Source organism: Typopeltis vanoorti, chromosome 7 (genome assembly GCF_054136105.1).
Source record: "Typopeltis vanoorti isolate ZY-2024b chromosome 7, IOZ_Tvanoo_1.0, whole genome shotgun sequence".
In the NCBI taxonomy this organism is placed as follows: Eukaryota; Metazoa; Arthropoda; class Arachnida; order Uropygi; family Thelyphonidae; genus Typopeltis; species Typopeltis vanoorti.
This window is the reverse complement of record NC_143555.1, coordinates 101,585,138-101,610,719: the sequence shown is the minus strand read 5'-3', so window position 1 is coordinate 101,610,719 and position 25,582 is coordinate 101,585,138. Positions and strand designations below refer to the sequence as shown.

The following is a 25,582-nucleotide window of genomic DNA, read 5'->3' as shown; positions in this document are numbered from 1 at the left end:
ATTGTCATAAAGTTTTGTTCTGAAATGAACATGTAAAACAGAAAATATTGTATATTTGAAGAGAAATATATTTACTTCTAGCTCTGATATTGTGTTACATTTTTGAAATAGCTATATTTTTGCCTTTGTTTTACACTAAAAATGAAATGTATAGGTATATGAAAATGAAAATGAAATACGTTTGTAATTCTTATTTCAAATAAGAATTACAAACTAAGAAAAATAAGAAAATGAAAACGTATTTCATTTTCATTTTCTGAAAATGAAATATGTTTGTAATTCTCTTATGAACAGCTTAGGAAATAAAATGTAATCTGATATCTATAGTTTGAAGGCAAATAAATCAATCCTTCCTCTTCAGAAAATGGATAAATGTCTCTGTAACATAGCTGTACTTTTTTTTAATCCCCCCCCCCCCAGATAACTTTATCAGATACCTATAACAAAACAACTGTGATTATCATAAATTAAGAAATTATAATGCAGTCTTCAAAGGTGATAAGGCCAAATTGATTTTGACAAAAGTTACTGTATCAGCCTACCAAAAAAATATATTAGCATGTCTGTTTAGAATGTCCACTGATAAGAGGACAAAAATTAAATGCAATTTCTGATGTATAATAATAAGCTACTGCTTGGTACTCTTTAGTGTTCCTTCTGGGACATGTTCTGTAATTACTTTCCTTTTCCTTTACTTTCTGAATAGTGATAAGTAATCTCAATTAACTTTCAGCCTATTGCTAAGTAGAGAGGATTATTAGCTAGTATTTCTAAACATAGTTTACTTCAGAAATAACTAGCAGCATTAGAAGCAGTAACATTTGAGACTTTTTTGATGGCATAAATATACTCCTAAACATTTTTTATACAGTGAAAATATACATGAAATCTATTTGTAAAACTTTAAATGGCTTCAGCTGAAAAGTAATTTGTTCAAATATTTTCTTCATCATCATCATCAAATTCCTGACATGTACCCTCAAGGGGTGTACAGGATATGATAGTACTACATGAAAAATTTACACCATTACTAACTTCCTATCTACAATTTTCCTCTAAATCAGTCTGTTACTTGTTAAGACTCCAACATTATCAGATCTTATATTTCTATCGTCTAAGGCACTTTGTACCGTATCAATCCACCTATATCTCGGTCTTCTTCTGGGTCGTTTTCCTGCCAACTTGGCAGAGAAAAGTTGTTTTGCTAATCTTTCCTCACCCATTCTGCTTAAGTGACCATACCACCGGAGATTAGCTCTGCTAACGCATTCCTGGATGCCGACAATGTTAAATTCTTTCCTAATATCCTCGTTTTTAATATGATATTGCCATTGATGCCATCTGTTCATGCCTCTAATCTTTTTCAGGGCTCTCATATCTGCAGTCTCTAGTCTTTGGTCAAGTGTTTTACTTCTGACACAGCTCTCAGATCCATAAGTTAAAACTGGTTTGAACACTGTCTTGTATACAGCTAATTTAATGTTCCGACTAATTTCTCTCTTATTCCATATGAATTTATTCGATTGACTTCCTACCATACCAGCTTTGTTGATTCTGTTGTCTATTTCCATATTTAATTTACCATCTTTCACTAAAAATCATGCCTAAGTAGCTGAAATGCTTTACTTGTTCCACAGGTTCCCTGTTCACAACACAGTTGACATTTTTTACAATTCTACCTATTTTCATTGTCTTTGTCTTTTTAATGCTGACCTTCATACCATATCTATTACAACAGTTATTCAATTTAGTCAGGGAATCTTGCAAACTTGTAGCAGATTTATTTAGAAGTATAACATTGTCTTCATAAAGCAAAGGGCTGACATTAACATCTCCAATTCTGATATCATGTTTAATACCACATTCCTTCATAATGTGATCCATATAGATAATGAATAACAGAGGGGATAATGTACATCCTTGTCTCACACCAGATTTAACATTAAACCATCTTCTCTTGAAATTATTTAACAAATAGCTGACCTAATGCCAGGCCTGAGAAGGTAAAGAAGTTAGTGGTAGTAATAATCAAATTGCAAAGAAATAGCATAATTTTAGAAGCACTTGTGTTGCCAGACATGACAGTATTCTTAATTCTTTTCTTGAAATGTAAAAATGAAATAATAGATCTCAAATTTGAAGTACTTTGTGTTTATTTATAATTATTTACAGATAGTAGTAGTTATAATTCAATTCTTGGCATAAATGGGGGGGGGGAGCTAATTGGAAGTCTTAAAAATGAGCCTAAATTTTGCATTGATCTATATAGAATATATTTAGTAGTGGGGAAAAAGCATTACTGGATATAAATTTGTGATATAAGGGGGGAAAAATCTCACAATCCGAAAGTGAATAATGCAATTTAACATCATCCATTAATAAAACCAGTGGATTCTGCTCTGCCTCCCTGCATGAAACAGAGTTGTAATCCAGTAATATGTTTTTAGAATTAGCATTAGGAGAAGAACAAGCAGGTTTCAGACCAGGACAAAGCACAATTGATCAATTATTCACCTTAAGACAGCTAATAGCATAGACTCTAGAGTACAACTAAAGTTGCTATATAAATTTCATAAACCATCAGGCATTTGATTCAATCTGTAGAAGAGAACTCTGGGAAACTGAAAGAATTTGGAATTCCTAACAAAACTATAAGAATAATAAAGAATCTATATGAGAAATCTGAAAGTGCAGTATGCGTGGAGGACACCTTAACCAACTGGTTCCACACAGAGAGTGGAGTAAGACAGGGATGCAATCTGTCACCAGATCTGTTCAATCTTACACTGGAAGAAGCAACCAGTAAGGTCTTAAACAAAGAAGCCTCCGGAATCAAAATATGTGTGAAAAATATAACAAACTTAAAATTTGCAGACGATATTGCATTATTTGCAAGCATGGATGTAAATCTACAATGAATTTAAGATAAAATAATTAAGAATGTATGAAATTTGGATTATGAATAGAAAAAGAAACACCAATCTGAAATTGAAATTGATAATAAGAATCTAGAGCAGGTTGAAAACTTTGCCTACCTCAGAGGAGTAATTGAGTACAATGGTGAAATTACAAAAGATATAAACAAATGAATTACCAAGCATCCCAAACTTTTGGATGACTAAATAAAATATGGAAGTCAAGAGACATCAAACAAGTAACAAAAGTAAGAATCTATGAGACAATGGTCCTCCCAGTACTTCTCTATAGAAGTGAATGCTGGAATCTCAAAAAAGCTGTAGAGAAAAAAATTTATTAACTACTGAAATGTGTTGGCTAAGAAGATTACTTGGAGTATCTCTGCTTGATAGACTAAGAAACAAAGACATAAGGAAATGACTAAAACAAGAATTAACAATAATAGACAAAATCCAAGAAAGAAGACTGCAATGTTTTGGTCATGTGACCAGAATGGGAACAGAAAGATTACCAACTAAAGCCCTGTATATAATGATGGAAGGTAAAAGATCTAAAGGGTGGCCCAGAATTAGATGGATAGGTAAAATAAAAGAGCACCTGAAAACCAAATCACAACAAGCGACACCAAACTGGACAGAACTGTTCAGACTCTCCACGGACAGACAGAAGTGGAAAGAGTTCATTTGGCCTCATCATTATCCACATAGATGATGGAAGAGAGAAGAAGAAGAAATTTTATAGCATCCTGAGTAGTCGCCCGTTCAAGCTCAGGAATGTCTTCCTCTTCACTTGTTCTTCTAATGTCCTCTGACGTTTTGCTCTAGTTTCCTCCTCCTCCATCAATGGATGCAAACTCTTCATACTTTCTGATGTGGTTCATGTCTAATGGGATGTCATTTTCACTATTGACCATATCTGACAATCCATAATTGAATGCTCAAAACCATAGTGAGTAAACAGTTTTGAATCGTCTTGTTGTTTATTCCTCACCAACTGTCTGTAATGCAACTTTTTCTGTGGTTTAACCTTAGGCGTTTATTATTAGTAATATTATTGTTTGGGATAAAATTTTCTGTTTCTTTTGTTTCAATGGCATCTTAAGATAACACCTATTATGCTATAAAAGTTGAACATAATGCATATATAACAACAAGCTTTGTCAAAACCTTTTTAATTTTATGAGTGCAAAATCTATAAATAACTAATATTATAATCTCCATATTAATAATTTCAAATATCATAATGATGTGAGCAGTTATTTGATCACATCAGTTGTGAAATAATTTTACATTATGTGAAAACATGCAGAGTGGTATTAGTTAACAAGCAAAAACACCACTGATAATATTTTTAAAATTTTAACATTTATGGCTATCATAACACTTTTTGTTTGTATGCTTAAGATAATGTAATTAGGAATGCAGACAGTGTCAATTATGATTTCACATTGCAGAAAGCTAGTTCATAAATCATTTATATAATATTATTATTATATTTTTATGTGACCTAAAAAAGGTGACGGGCTAGGATTTTTTTTTTTCTGTTTATTTTGTATTTTTACATATTTTTGAATAATTTGGAAACAACTCCATTTTAGAAACCGAGCATGCAAAAAGTTCCACATTTGATCTCTATCTTTGTAATCTACCTTCACAAATCCCATCTTTAACACCCTCCTTGACATCCTTTACACTTAATATGCATCACTTTCGAAACAAGGAGACCAGATCTTCTCAACATAGCCCGGGTAAGCTATTTTGAGAAGATCATCTGAAGATCAGCTGGTTAACTGTAAAGTTAATTTGGAAAAGTCAGGCTATCTGGTCTCATAATGACTATCTCCCAGATCTTTGGCAAATTAATGCAACCCTACTTGTTGAGGTTGAGGTTGGGGTGCCTTAGAGACAAAATTACTTCCTTATCCTTATCAGTTTTGTTTCAACATTGCTATTATCTTCTGAGTTGTATTTGCAATCTCTCAAAACAACTATATCCCTAGCCTGATTAGTTTCTTCTAGCAGGACTAATATGCCATTGGAAATTACCAGAATGCAAAACTTTACATTTACTAACATTGAACTAGAATCCATTTTCACTTGCCCACAATTCCAGCATATTCAAATTTTTCTGCAAATATTTCATGGCATACATATTAAAAGAAGACATTGGTTATGCACAGAAGTCACTATAGATCCGAAAGATCATTTTTAGAATCAGCATCTGCTCTGAAGCACCCCAACCTCAACAAGTAGGGTTGCATTAATTTGCCAAAGATCTGGGAGACAGTCATTATGAGACCAGATAGCCTGACTTTTCCAAATTAACTTTAGTTAACTAGCACATAAAAGGTACCTTGTTTGGACATTAGTTCTTGTCAGTTACAAATTGAATTGTTTCTAATGTTTTGGCATAGTGCTTGTCCCAATTATAATTTGTGCTCTGATGATGCTGAGTAGAAAACCAGCAAAATATTAGGAAGTTCGATGTTTGAATAATTGAAATTGATAATGATAATGAGCTATTTTAATTATTAAGTGCACTTAAAAAGCTCACTATTACAAAGAATGTTGTTTTAAGCTCATTAATGATGATGATATTCAGCCAGTTTTCTACCCACTACAGGGTGAAGGCCTCTCCCATTGCTGGAGGGTTGGGTCTACTACCCCCATGGTGACCCAGTCCAGCTTGGTGGAGTGTTTGTTCACTTGTGTGAATGAACGTATGAAGGTGAAAGACAATCACAAACATCCATGCTTATGTGGGATTCGAACCTGCAGCCTCTTGACTGGAGGACAGATGCACTACCCATTCAGTCAACCAGCAGCCTTTAAGCTCACTATTGTGAAGATTTTAGTAAAAGCTGAAAACCTTCACAATAGAGAATTGAATTTCTTAGCAAATGATATCAGAATCTTGGCATTACCTCCAATGAAGTTGTTCAAGCTAAAGTCTCAGCACTGGCAAGGTTCCTCTTTATAAGTCTATGATTCAGCCTTATCTTGAATACTGTGCATGGATTTGGTCACCTGAGTTTTTTTTTGGGGGGGATGGGGTTCAGAAGGTGTTAGAGAGAATTCAGAGACAAGTGACCAAGCTGTTGACAGGTCTGTGGAAGCTCTATGAGGATACATTGAAGGTGTGTAGGTTACAAAGTTTAGTTGATAAGTGAAAAACAGGGGATATGATAGAAACTTAAGATATTAAAGGGATTTTATAAAATCGATGCAAAGGAAATTTTTTAATATATGACAAATAGTCAGAGAACTAGAGATCATCTGTGGAAGTTGGATAAGACTGTGGTTAGTAGGGAGTGTGTGGAGTAGATTTTTTGCATGTCGAGTGGGTGAATGAGTGAAATAGATTGCTAGAATTAGTTGCAAGTGCCCTGACAGTGAATGAACTTAAGGATAAATATGATATGTTTTGTGTGTATAAAAGTTAGTGTGGGTCTCCCATGATGAGTTTCCAGACTCCATGGAGATACCATATAATAATAATAATTAGTAGACAAAGGAAAGTTATAGGAAATTACAAGTGAAAGAATCAAAAACTTGTAAATAAAATGAAATAAATTGCAGGACACAGAACGATGGAAATGGCAAAAAATCATACACTGACAACAAACAAAGGAAATTGCATATCATATACACTGACAACAAAATACAGAGGATTGTGGTACCTTCCAGTGATAGAACCATACATAAAACACCTAAAATGACAACATGAAAAAAGTGTAGCTTACTTTTACAGAGATTTCTCCATTACTCGCCCTTATTCCCCCCCCCCCCCCCCCCCGCCACACACACACCTTTTGTTTCCTTTTCCATTTCTCAATTCTGCATACTAATAATCTGCTAGTATTGATTCTAACAACAAGATCCCTCCTCCTGCATGAAAAGAAAGACAACAGCTGGGGGTGAATATCCTGTCATTCATGGATATTCACACAAACTTTCAAACAAAACATTATAGTCTGGCAGAGTACTCAAATAAAATAGCTTTGCTACTAGTATGCTTAATGCAATCGCAGTATATATGGTCCCATTAAGACCTACTTCCATGAATTGATAGTTTGCATTTATTTATTTATTTTTAATAACTGAACAAATTAGTAAAGCTTATGTTTAGGCATTTAAACTCTTGAGAAAGGTATGTTCCTCTAATCTGAACAAATATGGAAAATAGCCAGTACATAAAATAATAAATTAAACTCAAAAATCATACATAATTAAAATATTTCATTGAAATTATAGCACATTATAATTCATATCCAAGATTCTATGTCATTCTTTTAGTAGAATGTAGTTGAGATGAAGATCCAAATGCTTGCTGAGAATATTATGATAACCTAGAGTAAAAATTTGGATTGCAGCAGAAATAGTAACTAATTTGTAAAATACCCATAATACTTTGTTTTCCTTATAAAACATTAAATGAGTATGTATGTATATTTATATATATATATTTTCTTCCTTTAAATAGGTATGTGAAATCTAAAAGAGCTACAATATCTCCAAATTTCAACTTCTTAGGACAGTTATTAGAATATGAAAAGTATTTACAACATGAAGGAATTCTGGATTCCAGACATGAAGTTTCTACAGCTCCTGTTCTGACAGATGGTAAGAAACCATATCCAAAGAAGAAATCACCTGTGGTTCACAATTTTAATGTTCCAAACTACCAGGATTCCTTTCACGGTTTATCAAAAATTTCTGCAACAGAAACACATTCAAACAGTGAAATTTCCGTAGAATATCAAAGACACAGAAGTCACAGTTGTACTGGTGCCTGGCTTTCTGTTAATGAAGACAGCACTACAGAGAGAGTTTTCACTTCTCAGTCAACTTTATATGAACAGAAGAATACTTGTGCAGTATCCAAGAATGAACACTTTACAAATAACAAAAGCCATTTCATGGGGTCTGAAAAAGGTGTTGATGAACAGCCTTTAGAAGACATGGGCTTAAAAATAAAATGCATACCAGTATCATCTTTGAAAGAGCTAAATTTCACTCCTTGTCAAACATCAAGCACTTCTGTGGGAAGCAATGTGTATGAAACTAGGGAACTGTACACAGATGTGTTCATTAGCAATAATACAAATAGTGGTGTATGCCATTCAGTAATGGACATTGAGGAAAATAAAGAATGCAGCTATTCTCTTTCAGATAAATCTAATGAAGATTGCAAGTTGATGCAAAAATCCATTATCCAGGAAACAGGTTCTGTTTGGTATCCTACATCAGCTGGAGTAGATACCAACTCGTATTATGATCCCAAAGGCTTTAACCGTTCTGATTCAGTAAGTACCTCTGGACTTGGAAGTGAAAGCTCTGACTGTACTGACAGTTGGAATGAAAGAGAACCTGATGATTATGATGAGGATGTTGATTGTCATCATAATAATATATATGATATGTTGGGAAGTCCACTTAGTCCCTCAGAAGAGCACTTTTTGGATTTTACTGATGAAAGTCATAGTAAGTTATATCAGTAATATAAATATTTGTTTAATGTTTACAGTTTAATTTTTAGTGATTATTGATGTTGCTTGTTTAATTATAAAACTGCACACACTTCTCTTTGTTAAATTACTTTTTTTTTCCCCTTGAATTTATTTTATTCGTTCTGAAAGCTTCATGCTTTCCACAAATATCACCAATTCAGTGGCAACCACTGAATGCTTTTCCAAATGGAATGGTTTCATTTATTATTAATATACAGGTAATTCTCACTATAGCAAAGTACCTAAAAAGTCCCATAGTAATATTGGTATTTTGAAGGAAATATTTACTATAACAAATTATTCCTTTGGTTTAATAGCCCCTGTAATGCAGTCACAAGGACAATGTGGCATTTCCTCCTTCAAATGAGAATACCTGAATTCAAATCTCATTTGGAATTCAGAATCTTTAAGTACTTATTTGTTATTTATTTCATATGATGATACAATGGCCATGAGCTCCTTTTATGGGGAGATACGGCACCATCTCAATCTCCCCTGATTTTATCCAGGCTCAGGACCAGTATAGCTGATGAATCAAGGCCTATGGTTGGATCTTAAGTATTGCTGACTGTAATCTGTGTGTGTTCATGGGGCCAGTTTGCCTGTTCTGGGGGGGACAAAAAACCCGAGTTTCTGGGTGAAAAAAAAAAAAAAGCCACCTCCATATGAGACCAGCTAACGAACCCAGGTCTTTCCGACCAAAGGGTTTTGTCTATACCAACTGAGCTACAGAGGCTCTTTTAAGTACTTTTCAAATGGAAATAAGTTAGCCAGTCTTATACAAAGGTGGATGGGATTTTATCTTCCAGAAAACTCAGGTTTTTCATTCTGCAAAACAGATAAATCAGCCAGAATACACATGCACACAATTAACAGACATAATAAAATACTGTCATTGCTTTGGCTATATTCCATCTAGTGCCCTACACATTTGTTATAGTGAGTTGACTGTATGTATACCTTCTTATTTTGATAATTGTAGAATTGAGCATTTTAGTTCTATACTTGTAGATTACAAGCTTCATTAAGTGCAGAGGCAACATTTTAGGCTCTAGCCTAGCATGATTTTTTTTTTCCTTTCCTAGTTTTAACCATTTCTCTGTTAATATTTATATGTGCAAGAGAAGTTTGTTATGTGGTAAACTCTTGTTTTTCCAGCACTTCTGTTGGATAAGGTTTATTCATCAAAAGTTCTAGACATGAAAGCTATACATATGGTTATACATCACACCTATCAGTGCATCACCTCAAAGAAATGAATAACTATTTAAAGCAAGAGTAAAATATTAATTTATATGAGTGTTTATACAGAAAGATTGAAGGCTCTCATTCACGATTGAAAAATCAGTCATATTATTAAAATAGTGCTGTTCCAGAAATCAGATGACATACTACTACTAACCTTGTTCAATGATGGTTGGTTAACTGTGGATTTGATTATTTGAATGTCAGATGATTGTATTTCATAATGCAGTTATGGGCAGATGTAGACAAAAAATACTATACCTATAAACAGGACTCCAGAAATACTAACCACAAAAAAATTTTACTTGCCCAGAATATCAGTCTACTTTATATAAATATTTATAGGTGATGTTTTTATTTTTAAAATAAAAAAAAAAACATTAAACGTTATGTTGACAAAACAGAGTATTACATTCTTTAATTCTCACCAGACATTACTCGTAATTATACGGAAATATGCTCTCCTTTAATGTGGGTTTAATATGTACATCACAAGACATCTCATCACAACTCGGGTTTTTTTTTCTTTCATTTATTGTTCTTAATGAGGAGTGAATTTATATAAAGTATCCATGAGCAGTAATTTAACAGGAAAGACAAATAATAAAATTCATGAAAACAAATTAGGTTGCACTTAATGTAGAGCCAAACTCACTTTTCACGATGCACTCAGTCACATGGGCCTATCTTGGACTTTTCTTTTGAAAGATAATTGTATTTTTCAACCAACAGTATTAAATAGAATCTGTGTGTTATGTAAAATTTTTTTAAACTAATTACACTAAGCTAATTCATGTTGTGAGCTGTGAAAATAAGTTAGAACAATACTGTATTACAATTGCACGCCTACTTAAGAGGCATAGGTGTTCGAAGAATAATACACATTTATACTGCAGTATTTAATTAGATTGTATCAAAATTTTAATTTTTGTGTTCATAATTACGTTTTTTTTCTTGCTGATGAATTTTTTTTTTTTTAAAGAATAGATTGTCTGTTACATATACCATGCAGGTTTTTAATACTGGAATAAATGAATGCATTAATTGATTAATAAAGGTTTAAATTAAATGTAATTTAATTTAAAGGCATATATGATAAAAAACTTGCATGTTTTCTCACACACATTTCAAATGCATGATATTTACTGCTTTCAAAGTAAAGCATCATAAAATAACACGTAACAGCGGCTCATTTTTCTTGCTTCATTGCAAATGAAAACCAGAGGTGTGATGCATATTGGAGCATGTGTGAAGTGAAATGATCCCTATAATACTGTAAGAGAAATGAGGAGATTTTTGGAACTTGAAAGTGGATATTTATGAAGTCTTTCATATAGAAAGAAAAATGTTTGAAAGTTATCAGTTGTTATGTTTTTGACAATGACAACAGTACAGCTGTTGGTGGGGTGGAGTGGGAGAGGATATGGTAGGTTGAGCTTTTAATTAGAGTACTATGAAAAAACAAATTTCATAACTTTATGTAGAAAGAAAAATAAAGTTCTGAACCTTAAAGAAGATAAAGGAAGGGAAGAAAGTGAAGGTGATTAGCTTATGTTATGACTTTTAGAGAAAACTAGTACTAAAATTGCAGCTGTTTCAGTGATTCATTAAAAGAGAACACTGTAGTGTTGTTGGAATTAAGGAGTTCAGATCCAGAAATTTCCAACTCTCTAGAAATAAAACTTCTTTGATGAATTCAAATAACTTGATAGTGAATGAGATGCTTTAAGAAAAAAAATGTTTAAATTATGCGAAAAAATAATAATACATTTAGAACAAGACCAAAAATTTGCTCACCACTTGTTCTAAATGCATTATTTTTAGCATAATTTACACATTTTTTTTTTTATAAACATCTCATTTTCAGCTCCATCCAGTCAGTGGATTTCTGGAACTCTGCCAATAACTATGACTGCTTCCAGCCTCTTTCAGAAATCTTTAAAAACAACAGGCCAAATAAGAAAAACTGTATCTGACAGTAGTTTTGGATATAAAAAAAAAGGCCACATCCAAGCATACATTTCTTGTACAAGCATATCTTATTCTTATCTTCATCTCTCTCTCTCTCTCTCTCTCTCTCTCTCTCTCCTAAATAAACATAGCATTAGTCACCAATTACATATTTGGTTTAATCCTTTATCCAAGTGTAAGCAAACAAAGTTTGCACCTGAAATATTTTCAGGACTGGGGCAATGAACAAGTGATCAGAACTTATACCACAAGTTCCGATCGCTTGCCTTAGTATCCCATAATGCAAAGCACATATCCTTATGGGTATGTATAATGCTATGCATTATGGAAAGGATCACACCTTTACCATGAGTTGCCCCAGTCCTGAAAATATTTCATTCTCAAACTTTGTTTGTCTACATTTGTATCAAGGATTAAAACAAATTTGTAATTGGTAGCATAGCCAATTGAAAAAACTTCCATCGTACATAGCATTAGCTTGTACTTTTCTTATTAGACTCAAATGATTCATATATACATCTCCTTATTATAATTTCTTAATATCATCATCATCATCATCAAATTCTTGCCATGTACCCTCAAGGGGTGTACAGGATATGATAGTACTACATGAAAAAATTACATCATTATTAATTTCCTATCTACAATTTTCCTCCAAATCAGTCTGTTACTTGACAAGACTCCAACATTATCAGATCCTATATTTCTATCGTCTAAAGCACTTTGTACAGTATCAATCCACCTATATCTTGGTCTTCCTCTAGGTCGTTTTGCTGCCAACCTGGCAGAGAACACTTGTTTTGCTAATCTTTCCTTGCCCATTCTGTTTAAGTGACCATACCACCTAAGATTAGCTCTGCTAACACATTCCTGGATGCTGACAATGTCAAGTTCTTTCCTAATATCCTCGTTTTTAATATGATATTGCCATTGATGCCATCTGTTCACGCCTATAATCTTTCTCAGGACTCTCATATCTGTGGTCTCTAGTCTTTGGTCAAGTGTTTTACTTCTGACCCAGCTCTCAGATCCATAAGTTAAAACTGGTTTGAACACTGTCTTGTACACAGCTAATTTAGTGTTCCGACTAATTTCTCTCTTATTCCATATGAATTTATTCAATTGACTTCCCACCATACCAGCTTTGCTTATTCTGTTGTCTATTTCTATATTTAATTTACCATCTTCAGTAAAAATTGTGCCTAAATAGCTGAAATGTTTTACTTGTTCCACAGGTTCTCCATTCACAACACAGTTGACATTTTCAATGATTCTGCCTATTTTCATTGTCTTTGTCTTTTTATTGCTGACCTTCATACCATATCTATTACAACAGCTATTCAATTTAGTCAGAGAATCTTGCAGACTTGTAGCAGATTTATTTAGAAGTATAACATCATCTGCATAAAGCAAAGAGCTGACATTAACATCTCCAATTTTGATATCATGTTTAATACCACTTTCCTTCATAATGTGATCCATATAGATAATGAATAACAGAGGGGATAATGTACATCCTTGTCTCACACCAGATTTAACATTAAACCATCTTCCTGTACTTCCTTCAATTCTAACTGCTGACTTACAACTCAAATAAAGACTAAGTATTGCTTGATATAATGCCCCATTGACACCATATAACTGCAGCGTATTGAATAGCTTCTCTTGGCACCTTGTCATATGCCTTTTCCAGATCGACAAAACTTAAATACAGATTTTTTGTTATATTCCCATGCTTTCTCGACTATTTGTCGTAAAGTGAAGATCTGATCCTGACAGCCTCTATTTGGCCTGAATCCAGCTTGTTCTTCACCAAGCTTTTCTTCCACAATTCTTCTCAACCGTTTCTCAAGTATACTTGCATAGATCTTGCCAGGAACACTCAGTAGGGAAATACCTCTGTAATTCTCACATGCAGTTTTATTTCCCTTTTTATATATGGGTACTATGAGAGCTCTACTCCAGTCATCAGGAATTCGTCCCTCTGTCCAGGCTTTCTGAACTATGCAGTGCAGCCACTGTAAGACTCTTATACCACCATACTTCAGCATTTCTGGTCGAATATCATCTACTCCAGCTGCCTTTCCACATTTCAAGCCTTTGATGGCTTTTTCTACTTCTAGTATGGATATGTATTTCTGACTGCATGCCTGGTGAGTGTTTTTTACCACTGTGCTGTCATCACTGTTTGTTTCATTTAGCAGTTTTTCAAAGTAATTACTCCATACTTCAAGGATATCTTTTTCTCCCGTTTTCATGTCACCTTTATCATCTCTAATTCCTTTTACAGCACTCTTTCCTCCATTCTTAAGCTTCTTCAACAACCTCCAGAATATTTTGCCACCTTCTTGATATTTATTTTCTATATTCTTGCCAAAGTCCTCCCATGCCTTTTGTTTAGCTAGTTTTACACAGTGTTTAGCATTCTTGCATTTGTCTCTATATTCTCTAAGAGCACAAGCTGACTTATTTGAGAGGAACTTTTGGTATGCTTTCTTCTTTTCCTTCACTGCCTCTTTAACTTCCTGTGTCCACCAGGGAGTTCTGATTTTTTTATCCTTACAGATAACCTCACCACATGCTTCTCTGGCAGAATCAATCAATGTTTTCTTCAGAGTTTGCCACTGAATCTCCAAGGTTTGATTTTTGTTCTCAAACTCTTTCATTTTTTCTTCAATAATCTTTGTGTATTTTAGCCTACAGTTCACATCTGAGAGCTGCTCAACTTTTATTCGCTTTAAAACTTTCTTACATGTTCTTCTTTTCAATATGAAATTCAATTTTATCCTGCTCAAGACTAAATAGTGATCGCTTCCAATTTCATATCCTCTGTACACTCTGGTGTCCTGCACCAAGGAGAAAACATCACTATCAACAATAACATAGTCAATGAGACTTTTCTTATTCCTAGCCTCTTCTCTCCATGTGAATTTGTGCACATTTTTATGTTGGAACATGGTGTTAGTAATAACCAGTCCATGTCCTGAGCAGAAATCCAACAGATATTTGCCATTATTATTAGCTTTGCTCTTTTCTCCAAATTTTCCCAAAATATTTTTGTATGTCTCACAATCATTTCCTACTCTGCTATTTATATCTCCAACAAGGACCAACTTTTCATTTTTCATTGTGTCAGTTGCTTTTTCTAAAGCCTCAAAAAATTCCTCCACTTCTACCTTAGTAGAACCTTCTGTGGGACCATAGGCACAAATAAGTCTCATTGTCCAGTTCCCCATTCTCATATTTGCCCACATTACTCTACTTGAGACTGACTGCCATTCAAGAAGATTAGCCTCGTATTTTGTGTTGAATACTATGGCTACTCCTTCTTTTCCTTGATTGTCATTGCCTGAATATAACATTTTGCATTTATTGCTCAGAAAGATCTCACCAGTTTTGGTCTTTTTTGTTTCAGTCACTCCTATTATGTCGATCTGGTACTTATCTAATTCCTCAGATAGCTCCATTTCTTTGCCATTCAGGCTTCTTACATTGATAGTACCGATCTTTAACTCTGGTGATGTTGAGTTGGGGGTTTATTTTCAGATTTGTTCCAGTAGCTGACTTTTCGCTGTTCGCCCTGGTTCCCTGGCGAAAACAACGGGGGCCTTGTTGAACCGGGCGACACCCCAGCCGGCATGAAATTTTGTCATGTTGTACCATCATTCTCTGTTTTGGTTTAACCAATAAGAATACAATTTGGTCGACTAAATCCCAAATTGCCAGCCCATCCTCGTCCGTTCAGTATCCAAGTAGATACCCAACAGGGTGCACCACGAGAAGGTGAGGATTGGACATTAGGTCAGAAGTCCTGGTCGGTTCTCCGCATTCCTTTAAAGGCTATGTGGAGGTCTCCTCTCAGTTATACAGCTTTGACCCTTAAGCACCCAATTTCTTAATATAGGAAAACATAAATTGTGAGGGTGAAAGATTAATGAACATGTCTCCCACACTGGGAGTAGTATGTATCCAGATTACCTCCAGGTATGATCTGGCAGAGTATGTGGTAGCATAACCAGCTGATCAGGAAGTCTCCTGATGCATTACCATCAGTTTTAGCCCCATCCAGCAGCTATCTTAATTCTGTATCTTCAAATGAATAGATGTAATATCTTCATCCCCCCCTTAGTTAATTATAACTGTTAGGCATGTGCATGAAGGATGTCATCCACAATATATGTATGTATGCAAGCAGAGAGAGGAAGAGTGATAGAAGCTGAAGATCCCACTCAGGGGACAGATTTGGTAACAGCCACTTGACACCTCTTATAAGCAATGTAGTTTTACCAGCCAGTGAAAGTCATTTACTCCTACTAAAATCTAGTTATTTCCTGCAACTGGAGCATCAGGTTAGGATCTTCACCTTCACAAGGCGTGGTAAAAACTTTACAAAAGTAGCCTGCTTCTCGATAACGAGAGTAAGTGACCACGTGACCAAGCCACTCTGTTGACATTGGATCATAATTAGTAAATCCCATCCATGTAAGATTTTATAGAGCATTAATACAGTGAGTGTGATAAGGATTAATTAATCATAAACTCTGTTTTATAGATGAAATATGCTTTCATGTATAAAAGCAGGTTAACGGTTTCTTGCCAAGCAATAACATTTTTCTGCCACCTAATGATATTCATAAATATGCCTACAGCCTGTTGGTTAGTGAGTAGAACATTGTCCACTCAGCTAACCAGACCTTCCATGTATCTTCAAGGTGGAGGTAATGGAATTATAGGTTGATAATGATAGTTTATTTATTAGTTTATTGATACTTATATTTGTTATTTTTTTAATGGACTTTTACCATACTATAAGGTAAATTCCAGATGAGTACAAAATAGTTTTAAAATTATAGAATTGACTATAAATGTTAATTCTGAAGCCTATTTGGTGAACACTATTGGGATTGGCATTCAATATCATTGGAATTCTTATGATAAAAGCCAATAGAAGTGTGAGCTGTTTATTCTATTTGGAAATCATTTACCATATTTATCTATGCTGAAAGTTGAAGAGTGATATAGAAATTAAGCCTTATCTTTGGGTGATGTTATTATGTTACCATCTGGATGTGAGAAAAGCTTGGAAGAATTATGCCTATGACACTGACAAAGAACAGATACCTTGAATGTCATTTGAGAAGAAGGGAATTTTCCTGCATTTGGTTACTTTAAAGTTAGATTGAGATTAACAATACAATTTGCATTACAGAACAAGTGCACAGTTTTCGTCTCAAGCCATTTGTGATATGCTGAATTTTTTCTTCTTGAACTTCCTTGACATGCATGTTGGAGAACAAAGACTTGGAAAATGCTGAAAATTTTGAGTAAAATAGCAGATAAAGGCTTTTATTCCAGTTTGAATTGTTTCTCGTGTTAAGGTTTAATGGAGTGAAAAACAGAAACAGCAAAATGAAACAATTAAGCACTGTTTTATTAGTTCCAGTATTTCATCACAAAGACATCATCTGGAATACAATAATGAGAATAGTAATGACACACACACACAACACAAAAAATAAGTAGAAGGTATTAGATTGTCCTACTGGGGGTGTCCTCTGTCAGTAACTGGCCAGCAGTCTTGGCTTTTGAATTGGAGTTCTAAAAATTACCATTTCCAAATCTTGGGAAGTTTCACACACCCACATTGATTAAGTTTGATTAATTTTGAAAATCTTCTGCTGATTTCAAAAAATGTTTTGCATGTTTGTATTTGCTGCAGTGAAGCATAGTATTTTGTTCCAACCATTGCTGTGCAAGATATCCAAGGCTTTGTCAATTGGACCTGATGACCATAATGATGGCAGCTCAGTTGCAGGGGACAAAGAAATGCATCACCAATTTAGCTTTATAGATACCAAATGAGTGATCATTATGAGTTTCTTTAATTTTTTTAAACATTGTTTGTGTAGATGAGAAATCTCATGATAAGAAAGAGGAGGAATTTATTGAATTGTTTTGAGGCAACTTTCTCAAGCAGCATGCGAAAGAAGGAACTTGGGGTCAAAGAGTGTTGAATTGGCTCATAGCATCAGAAGGGGGGGGTCTCTGTTAAGAATATGGCTATTTTACCACCAGTTGGTAATAGTAATCATGCTGTGCTTTCTTGGGAAGTATCTAATTGTATTGATTCTCCGATTAGAACAGTTACATGTTTAACTACAAAGCTGGAAATTATGATCACTTTAGGAGAATACTATCTTTGGTCCCATGGTATCAGTTACTGAATGGGAAAAATGTCAGCAATGCATGGGAATCTTTGAAAAAGTGCTTAAATGAGATCGTATCTGAATGTATCCCTAGCGTTTGAAGAATAAATAGGTTGAGAGTGAAATGGATGTGCAACCTTATTAAGCAAGAGATCCACTAGAAGAAGATGTGGAAAGAATATCATGAGAAGAGTTATGAAATATATAAAACTCAAGCCAGTAAAGTAACGAGTATTGTGCGGAAAGCTAAATCGGAGTATGAAAAGAAGTTGGCCATGCAAGCAAAAGAAAGAATGAATGTGAAGGGAAAAAAAAGAAGAAGAAGCAGAAAACATATATATGATATGAAACTGACTTATCTCTTATAATTCTTCATAAATTGTGTCAATTATTAATAAATACTGATAGATAGATAGATATTTTAATTTTTTTAAATTAATTAATTTTTATTTATTTTTTTGTCATTATAGATATAAAGGGAATTGGAAACAGTTCACATGCAAGAATGGTTTGTCCCAATCTTCAGGATTCTGGAAAAATTGAGAGACAAATGTCACAATGCAATGATTTGAATATTTCAAACAACACAGTGTTCGAGCAGGAAAGATTATGTGAACTGCCCGATAAACAGGTAAGAGTGGATGGATTATACAGGGCTCAGTCTTGTCCTGTAATCTTGTTTTGGCTTCAGAGGACATCTAGTTTGGATTCATCAGTAAAGGCTACAGTGCTAACTGCAGATTTAGATACTCCAAGACTCCGCAAAGCAAAAACATCTGTAGCAGAAAAGGCAGGTAAACAGAAAAACAGGTACAGTTGCAGTAATTTGGACTATATGGATTATAGTTGCATTACTGGTAGCTTTACTCATGACTCTTGTCCAGAAGTACCACAGTTTGGTGGATGCCAGAAAGTAAGTGGAACTTCTAGTTCAGATTCAAATTCAGCATTGTCACAATCACACCATGGCTTTTGCCATAATATTGATATGATTCAAGTTTCCTGATGCAGTTCTCCACAGATTTCATCCTGCTATAGTACATAACAATGGGTGTGAGCTGCCAGATCACTGCCAGGAATAATTATTGGTTGTTTTGTTTGCCATGTCTAAGAGCTGAATTGATTACTACATCTTGCAGTGTTATATCGAAACTTCAGAAAACTATTAGCAGGGTAGTATAGAACTGTGAATAAATAGACCAATCAGAAATGGCTACATATCTTTCAGGTATTCTACAATCATATGTGATAGATTCTTTTAAATTAGAGATTTAAATTCTTCAGATTTTTTAAATAGTTGTTAAGAGGGGCAGGTCTCCTTTCAGAATAATTTCATTCGATGGTATTAAATTTTTACACCTAGACTATTTGACATTTGTTGTTAATTACACTTATGATATTTACTAGTAGATGTGCAGTGATCTCACTGGGCATTCTGTCCATTCCTAAAGTTGGAGCTATTCAGGGTAAAGATATATAAGAGAGATTTACAAGTTTTGGTTAGGTCTGGATTGTTATATTTGTTGTACTGGTTATTCTGAAAGATTACTGTAGGTTGCCAAATATATTGTTTCAAACAGAATATATTTAATTCATATGTATGTGATATATAATGTATATTGATACCTGTTTATAATGAGTCTAAATAACAGTAAACAAGCTGAAAATACAGCAGCTTTGTTATTCCTGTAAGTTAACTTACAAGAAATGTTTATTTTTTGCCTAAATGACTGAATTGTATATTTTTGTTCTCCATTTTTAATGAAATCAATTGATTATTGTGATTTTTAATTTTCCATCATTAAAAAATTATGTCATTTCTTTAGCTGTAAAGAAAAAAAAGGGGGTTTCTTTTTTTTTTTTTAACTCTAACATTTAGAGAAAGGATGCTAAGGACTTGAAGCCGTTTCTAGAAGAAGTCATGTTATGATGTACCTGTAAAATTAGCCTATAGTGTTCTTTCTTTAGAATTTGATGAATGGACTGTCACACAGTCAGTAACTGTAATCTTGGTGTTTTCAGATTGTGTGGACTCAGGTAGTGAAATGGAACTTAATCTCAACTCATGATAAAACACTCAGGACAATATTTTGCTTGTGTAAAGAAATAAAATGTAAATTTATTGTGTTGGTAGTGGAGTTAAAATGGGTATTGATAAATGTATACATGTGAAGTTATAAGTGAGTTATGGTATTTATGTTTGCTTGTACTGGATCAAAAGTTGTAAAATGGTTATCTGAAACCTGTGAAATAATGGATACAAAAATACCGAGGTTATTATAAGTGAATGTGCTAATTCTGTAAGTTGTGCAAAACTTATATCTATTTTGGAATAGTTCCTTTCTTTTTTTCTCTCTCTTTTACATCATCTCTTTCAAAAAATTTTTCATGTTCACTATATAAATACATTATGCTTTCTACATAGGCACTTCAGTTTCACTGTGAAATACTTCTGAGCACTTGTTTAAAATATTGATCCACTGCTGCTCTGAATATTTACTACTCTTGCCTTTAGTATTAATTCTATTCCTGTTGTTCACAAGATCACAGTCATGCATTTTATCTTCAACAAAATTTTCTTTTAAGTTTATGGCAATATAATGTTCCTTTCCTTCCAAAACAGAAAGGAAATCTTGCACAAAGGTTATTTTTGGTTTTTGCTTCAGTTAGGAATTTGTTTCTCTGTTTATAAAAAAAAATTTACAGTTGTAAGTGGGAACTCTTGAAAATGAATAATTTTAGCTGGTTAGCTTATTTAGTGCACATTTCATTTTGTTGAATGTAAAACTTCAAATAATAGTAGTTGTTGTAGATTTAAAAAAATGAATATTAATTGTTTATATAGTTCCATCTCATTCTTTTAATGATTGTTAAAAGTCTAGTTTTTTATATAATCTGTGTTATAGTGTGTTTCAAAATTCTGAAACAAATTTTTGCATTGTCTCAACTTGCATATCATTACTCAGCAGTTCATTAAGAAGAGTTATTTACAGATAGATTAGATGATACATTTATTCCACAGTTCCTGATTAAAGTGAAGAAGTGCACTTGGTTGTTAGAAATGAAGCTTGTCAGTATAGCAGCATATCACTATCACTTTTTATATGAATACATGGTTTAAGTGGCCAGGCAAAGTGCTTTTTATTAAAAACATGTAAAAATGTTTGTTTTATAGATTTTTTTTTTTAACAGGGGATTAGATTTGCAGGAATGGGTTTAGTGAGGTTACATTATTTTTTTTTAATTAATTAATGGGAATTGTGCAAGAGTTATTTATGCAATCTTAGGTGATTCCATGTTTATGTTGTCAGTTACTTACCAATTGCCTTTCTTTTATTTTCTATTACTTATGTACATTTCAAAAATTTTTTAGATATCTGCTTAAGCTTTCCTTCATATGTAAGATTTTGACATTAACTAGAGCATATTTGCTTATGATGACATATGAGTGTGTGTGTGTGTGTGTGTATGTGTGTGTGTGTGTGTGTGTGGCAGAGAACATGTGCATACATGTTCATTTGCTGAGTGGTTATGTATGTACATGTGAGCACAACTTAAATGTAAATCAACTGTATAGTGTACAGTAGTTGGAAATCTAAGGATATAATGTGGAAAGTTTAATTGTTTCAGTGCCACCTGTGTGTATAATCATTAGTTTGAAATACACAACTCTGTTGCTCCTCATACTTTTTGTTGTAATTTATTTGCAATAATTTTACTATTATTTAATTATTGTATTCCTATATTAGGTTGTTAGCATGTAACTGATATCTTGGAAACAGGTAATTCCTAAAATAGGTGCACCATGTGAAATAATGCACTGCCTTTAAACACTTTTTACGTTAAATAACTGCTGTTATTGTGATACGGTAGTTTTGAGAAACATTACTTGAGAAAGTTCATATGAAGGATGAGAATAAATTTCAAGGCCTATCCTATTTCAAGCAAAGCTGAATTAGCTAGTCTTAGATGAAGGCAGTAGGATTTATTGTTCTGTAAAAACAGATAAACCGCATACATACTTTTCCAGACAAATCATATGAATATATTGCTATCAGAGCTAACAAGCAAATAGCTAAAATAATATGTTGAAAGATAAACATTATCTTACTTAATGAATGAATATAAGTTAAAGCAGTTTGTAGGTAACAGTAATCAATCATATATAATTAATAATCATTATAAAAGTCTTACTTAACTGTTTCATGAGAAAAAATTCTCAAGATTCTCTAATTTTCAGTTGAATGACAAACACAAATCTTAATATATATCATGATTGTACTTAATAATGTTTCAAGGAACCACTTTCTTTAGACTATGAATTTCACACTCAGGCAGCAACTAGATAGCATTCCAGCCATGCAAGTTGGCACTTTTTTTTTTTTTTTTTTTTTTTTTTTTTTTTGTGTGTGTTCTCACTGGAAATTATCCATGATATATACGTGGTATATATCATGGATAATTTGTATTGAGAATTACAGCAGGTATGGTATAAAATGAAAATGATAGCCAGCACAAAAACTTGTCAAGCAGTGAGTTTGAGATCCCAGCATTAAACAGTTTATAGAATTAGCCAACGAATTCAATCCATTATTACATACTACAAAGACAGTGCCTCTCTGTCTGTTTATATATTTCCAAGTAAAGGAATCTACATGATTGTAGATTACAAAACTTATAATATGCTTCCTTCAAGGTTGCATCCATGCAGGTTACTTACTTCTCTTAGAAGAACAAAAGATACAAACAGATATCAGTACAATAGTTCCCCCTTATCCATGGGAGGATACGTTCCAAGACCCTCAGTGGATGCCCAAAACCACGGATAGTACAGAACCTATATATACTATGCTTTTTACATACATACCTATGATAAAGTTTAATTTATAAATTAGGCACAGTAAGATATTAACAAGAATAACTAATAATAAAATAGAACAATTATAACAATATACTGTAATAAACGTTATGTGAATGGAATCTTAGCGACCTCAGCATATGATTATTTTTCTTTCCTTTCACTTAAAGGAAGCACTTTATCTCTTTGGAGAAGCTGTAAAGTGCTCTGAATTGCCAGCATCACTACTCTTGCACTTTGGGGCCATTATTAAGTAAAATGAGGGTTACTTTAATTGACTTGCAATACTGTGACAGTCGATCTAATAACCAAGTCACGTAATAACTACTAGTGACTAATGGGTGGGTTGTATACAGTATAGCATCGATACACTGGACAAAGGGATGATTCACATCTTGGGCAGGATGGCACGAGATTTCATTATGCTACTCAGAACGGCACGTATATTTAAAACATGAATTGTTTATTTCTGGAATTTTCCATTTAATATTTTCAGACCAGGGTTGACCACAGAAAGTGAACCTGAGGATAAGAGGAGACTACTGTACTGCAATGGGTTCTCCCCTCTTTCCTCCCCTGCCTTAACAAGTGTTGCTCTTGATATCTCTATGGCATCTGTTTGGGTTTGGCACAAAGACCTTATAAGTAAGCCTTCATGGTCATCTCCCTTTCAACTTTTGTTTCTAGTTTTTAGTTTTCTTTCTGATCACACACACACACATTACATGTGATAGTAATGGGTGTTTATCTTTATCCTCAAATTTTGTGACTAATGCTGGAATACCACAGGCATATTTCCAAGAAAAGGAATCTACATGAAAGTATGATAGATTACAGAACTTATATTATGCCTCCTTCAAGGTTGCATCCATGCAGGTTACTTCTCTTAGAAGAACAAAAGATACAGACATCAGTACTGCTGGTTCTCTCCTCTTAGATAGACAAAACACACATTCTTGAAACATCTCCACATAAGCCCTTTATCCGACTATGACAATGTTTTCTAACATGTCAACGGTCGACATCCAGCAGTTCATCTTACTTAAAAAAAGGAGAAGATTGATAATAGTCTAGCCATTCTGGACATCTTAATAACACATCTACCAAATGGTGTGTAACAGGAAAGTTGTACAGTTTTGTTTTTGTACAGGAAACCTACCTATACAGGGAGAATCAAACTTTTCCATCTCCCCCTCCCAGCAATATGGCATTATTAATATACTAACTAATAGAGCAATCAGTCTCTGTTCCAATGATGAAGAATCCCTGACACTTAATCACATATGCCATATCTTATCTCATGGCTACAATTCCAACAAAAATTATCAGAATCTACATTCTGATAATCTTCTCTACATGTGGATAATAGAAATGTGACTATCAACCCATTGAGATGTCATACGAAGGAGAGGTTGCTGTACCAAACTTGATGATGACTTTAAGATTCCTTTTACAGCACTCGTTCCTTCATTTCTTCATGCATGGCCTCTTACATGAACTTACATGAATGTGTTTCATGCATGCCTGGATATGAGAAAGAATGGAGTTTGTTCATAAGCGAAGGATGAACTTAATAAGAATTGTTATTTTAATGTTTTAAAACTGTGAATATTGTGTTTATATAACACTTTGGCTGTATTTTCAAGCATACAATGAAGATTGTTATTTTAAATTCTAAGACCACCTTCAGCCTAACAACCATAGAGTATTTAAATATCAATAGATATTTGCCAGGATGTTGTTGCTTTTAGTCTTAAAATTTCGAATTGTAAGAAATGAAAGGTTATAAATTGTCTTTTCTTTGTATTTTAATTTTCTAATTTTGCACTGAAAACAGTGATTCATGCTATGGTTCCAAATGCAGGACTAGAAGAGGCCTAAGCCTCTTCTGTTACCCAACTCCAGACCTGGGGATTTCAGGAGTCATTCTCTGGCAAGTCCTCTGTGCTGCCAGTGTACCCTGCAGCATACAAAGAGTGTCTTGAAATCAGCTCAAGAGAGTCCAAAGCTTAGTAAATCCATATAATTAAGTTAAATCATACAGTTTGATATTACAATAGAGATTATTTAAGGTGTTGCATAAGCTAAATAATGGATATAGACAGAGACACCATATAATATAATAAATGGGGAGTACTGAATGGGTTTCTAACCTCATCATAGTATTTTCATAGTATCTACTTGGATTTTAATGAACAAGACTGGGCTGGTAATGTGAGATTTTATTGACCAAATTCTATTCCGTATTGGCCAACTATATGCATAGTATGATTGTATGATCAGATGCTGAGTGGATGTTGCCCAATTATGTAAATATACTTACCGTTTTCACCAGAAAAAAATTAGAGCAAACAGCGAAAAACTCTACAGGAGCCTTCAACAGAATGAAAAGGTATTCAGTCAAGGGTAGAGATAAGCCAGCTAAAAAGTGAAATCTGAGAATTGGGTGTTACCGAAGTGAAGCAGAGTTCAAGAAGGATTTTTTCCCCCCCATTTAAGAAGACTGAACTGTGTTTTCATAGTACTAAAACTAAGTTCTAACTCCATTAAAGATTATCATGGAGATCAGTGATTGTAATCATTGGTTTTTGGAAGATCTTGAAACTTCAAATATTTTGAGTACTGCAAGGTTTTTTTCAAGTATGAAGGAGGAGGTATAGAGTGCACCATCATTAGCAAAACTATGGGTTTCAGATACCAGGAGGATATGAGGACTTTTCAGCTGAAAGAAAGGGAAAAATCCTTTCACCTCAATATGGAGGTGAAAAGGTTTTTCCTCAGGAAATACAATGCCATTACAGCTAAAAGACTTTCTGGTGTCTGAATTCTTAAAAAAATTTATGTTGTAAGAACACAGTGCACTGTTTTTCATATAGA

The 25,582-nt window shown here is 33.7% G+C and overlaps 1 protein-coding gene across 1 annotated transcript in view; it reads left to right on the top strand.

Annotated features, from left to right (window-relative positions):
• Positions 1 to 21,533, top strand: part of LOC150104915 (uncharacterized) — a 97,446-nt gene extending 75,913 nt beyond the window's left edge. Inside the window, exons 8-9 of the mRNA XM_090395419.1 lie at positions 7,399 to 8,399; positions 18,318 to 21,533. Coding sequence (XP_090251545.1) covers positions 7,399 to 8,399; positions 18,318 to 18,853 — 1,537 coding nt within the window. The 3' untranslated portion in view covers positions 18,854 to 21,533. The remainder of the gene's footprint in view (positions 1 to 7,398; positions 8,400 to 18,317) is intronic.
• The last annotated feature ends 4,049 nt before the right edge of the window (positions 21,534 to 25,582 follow it).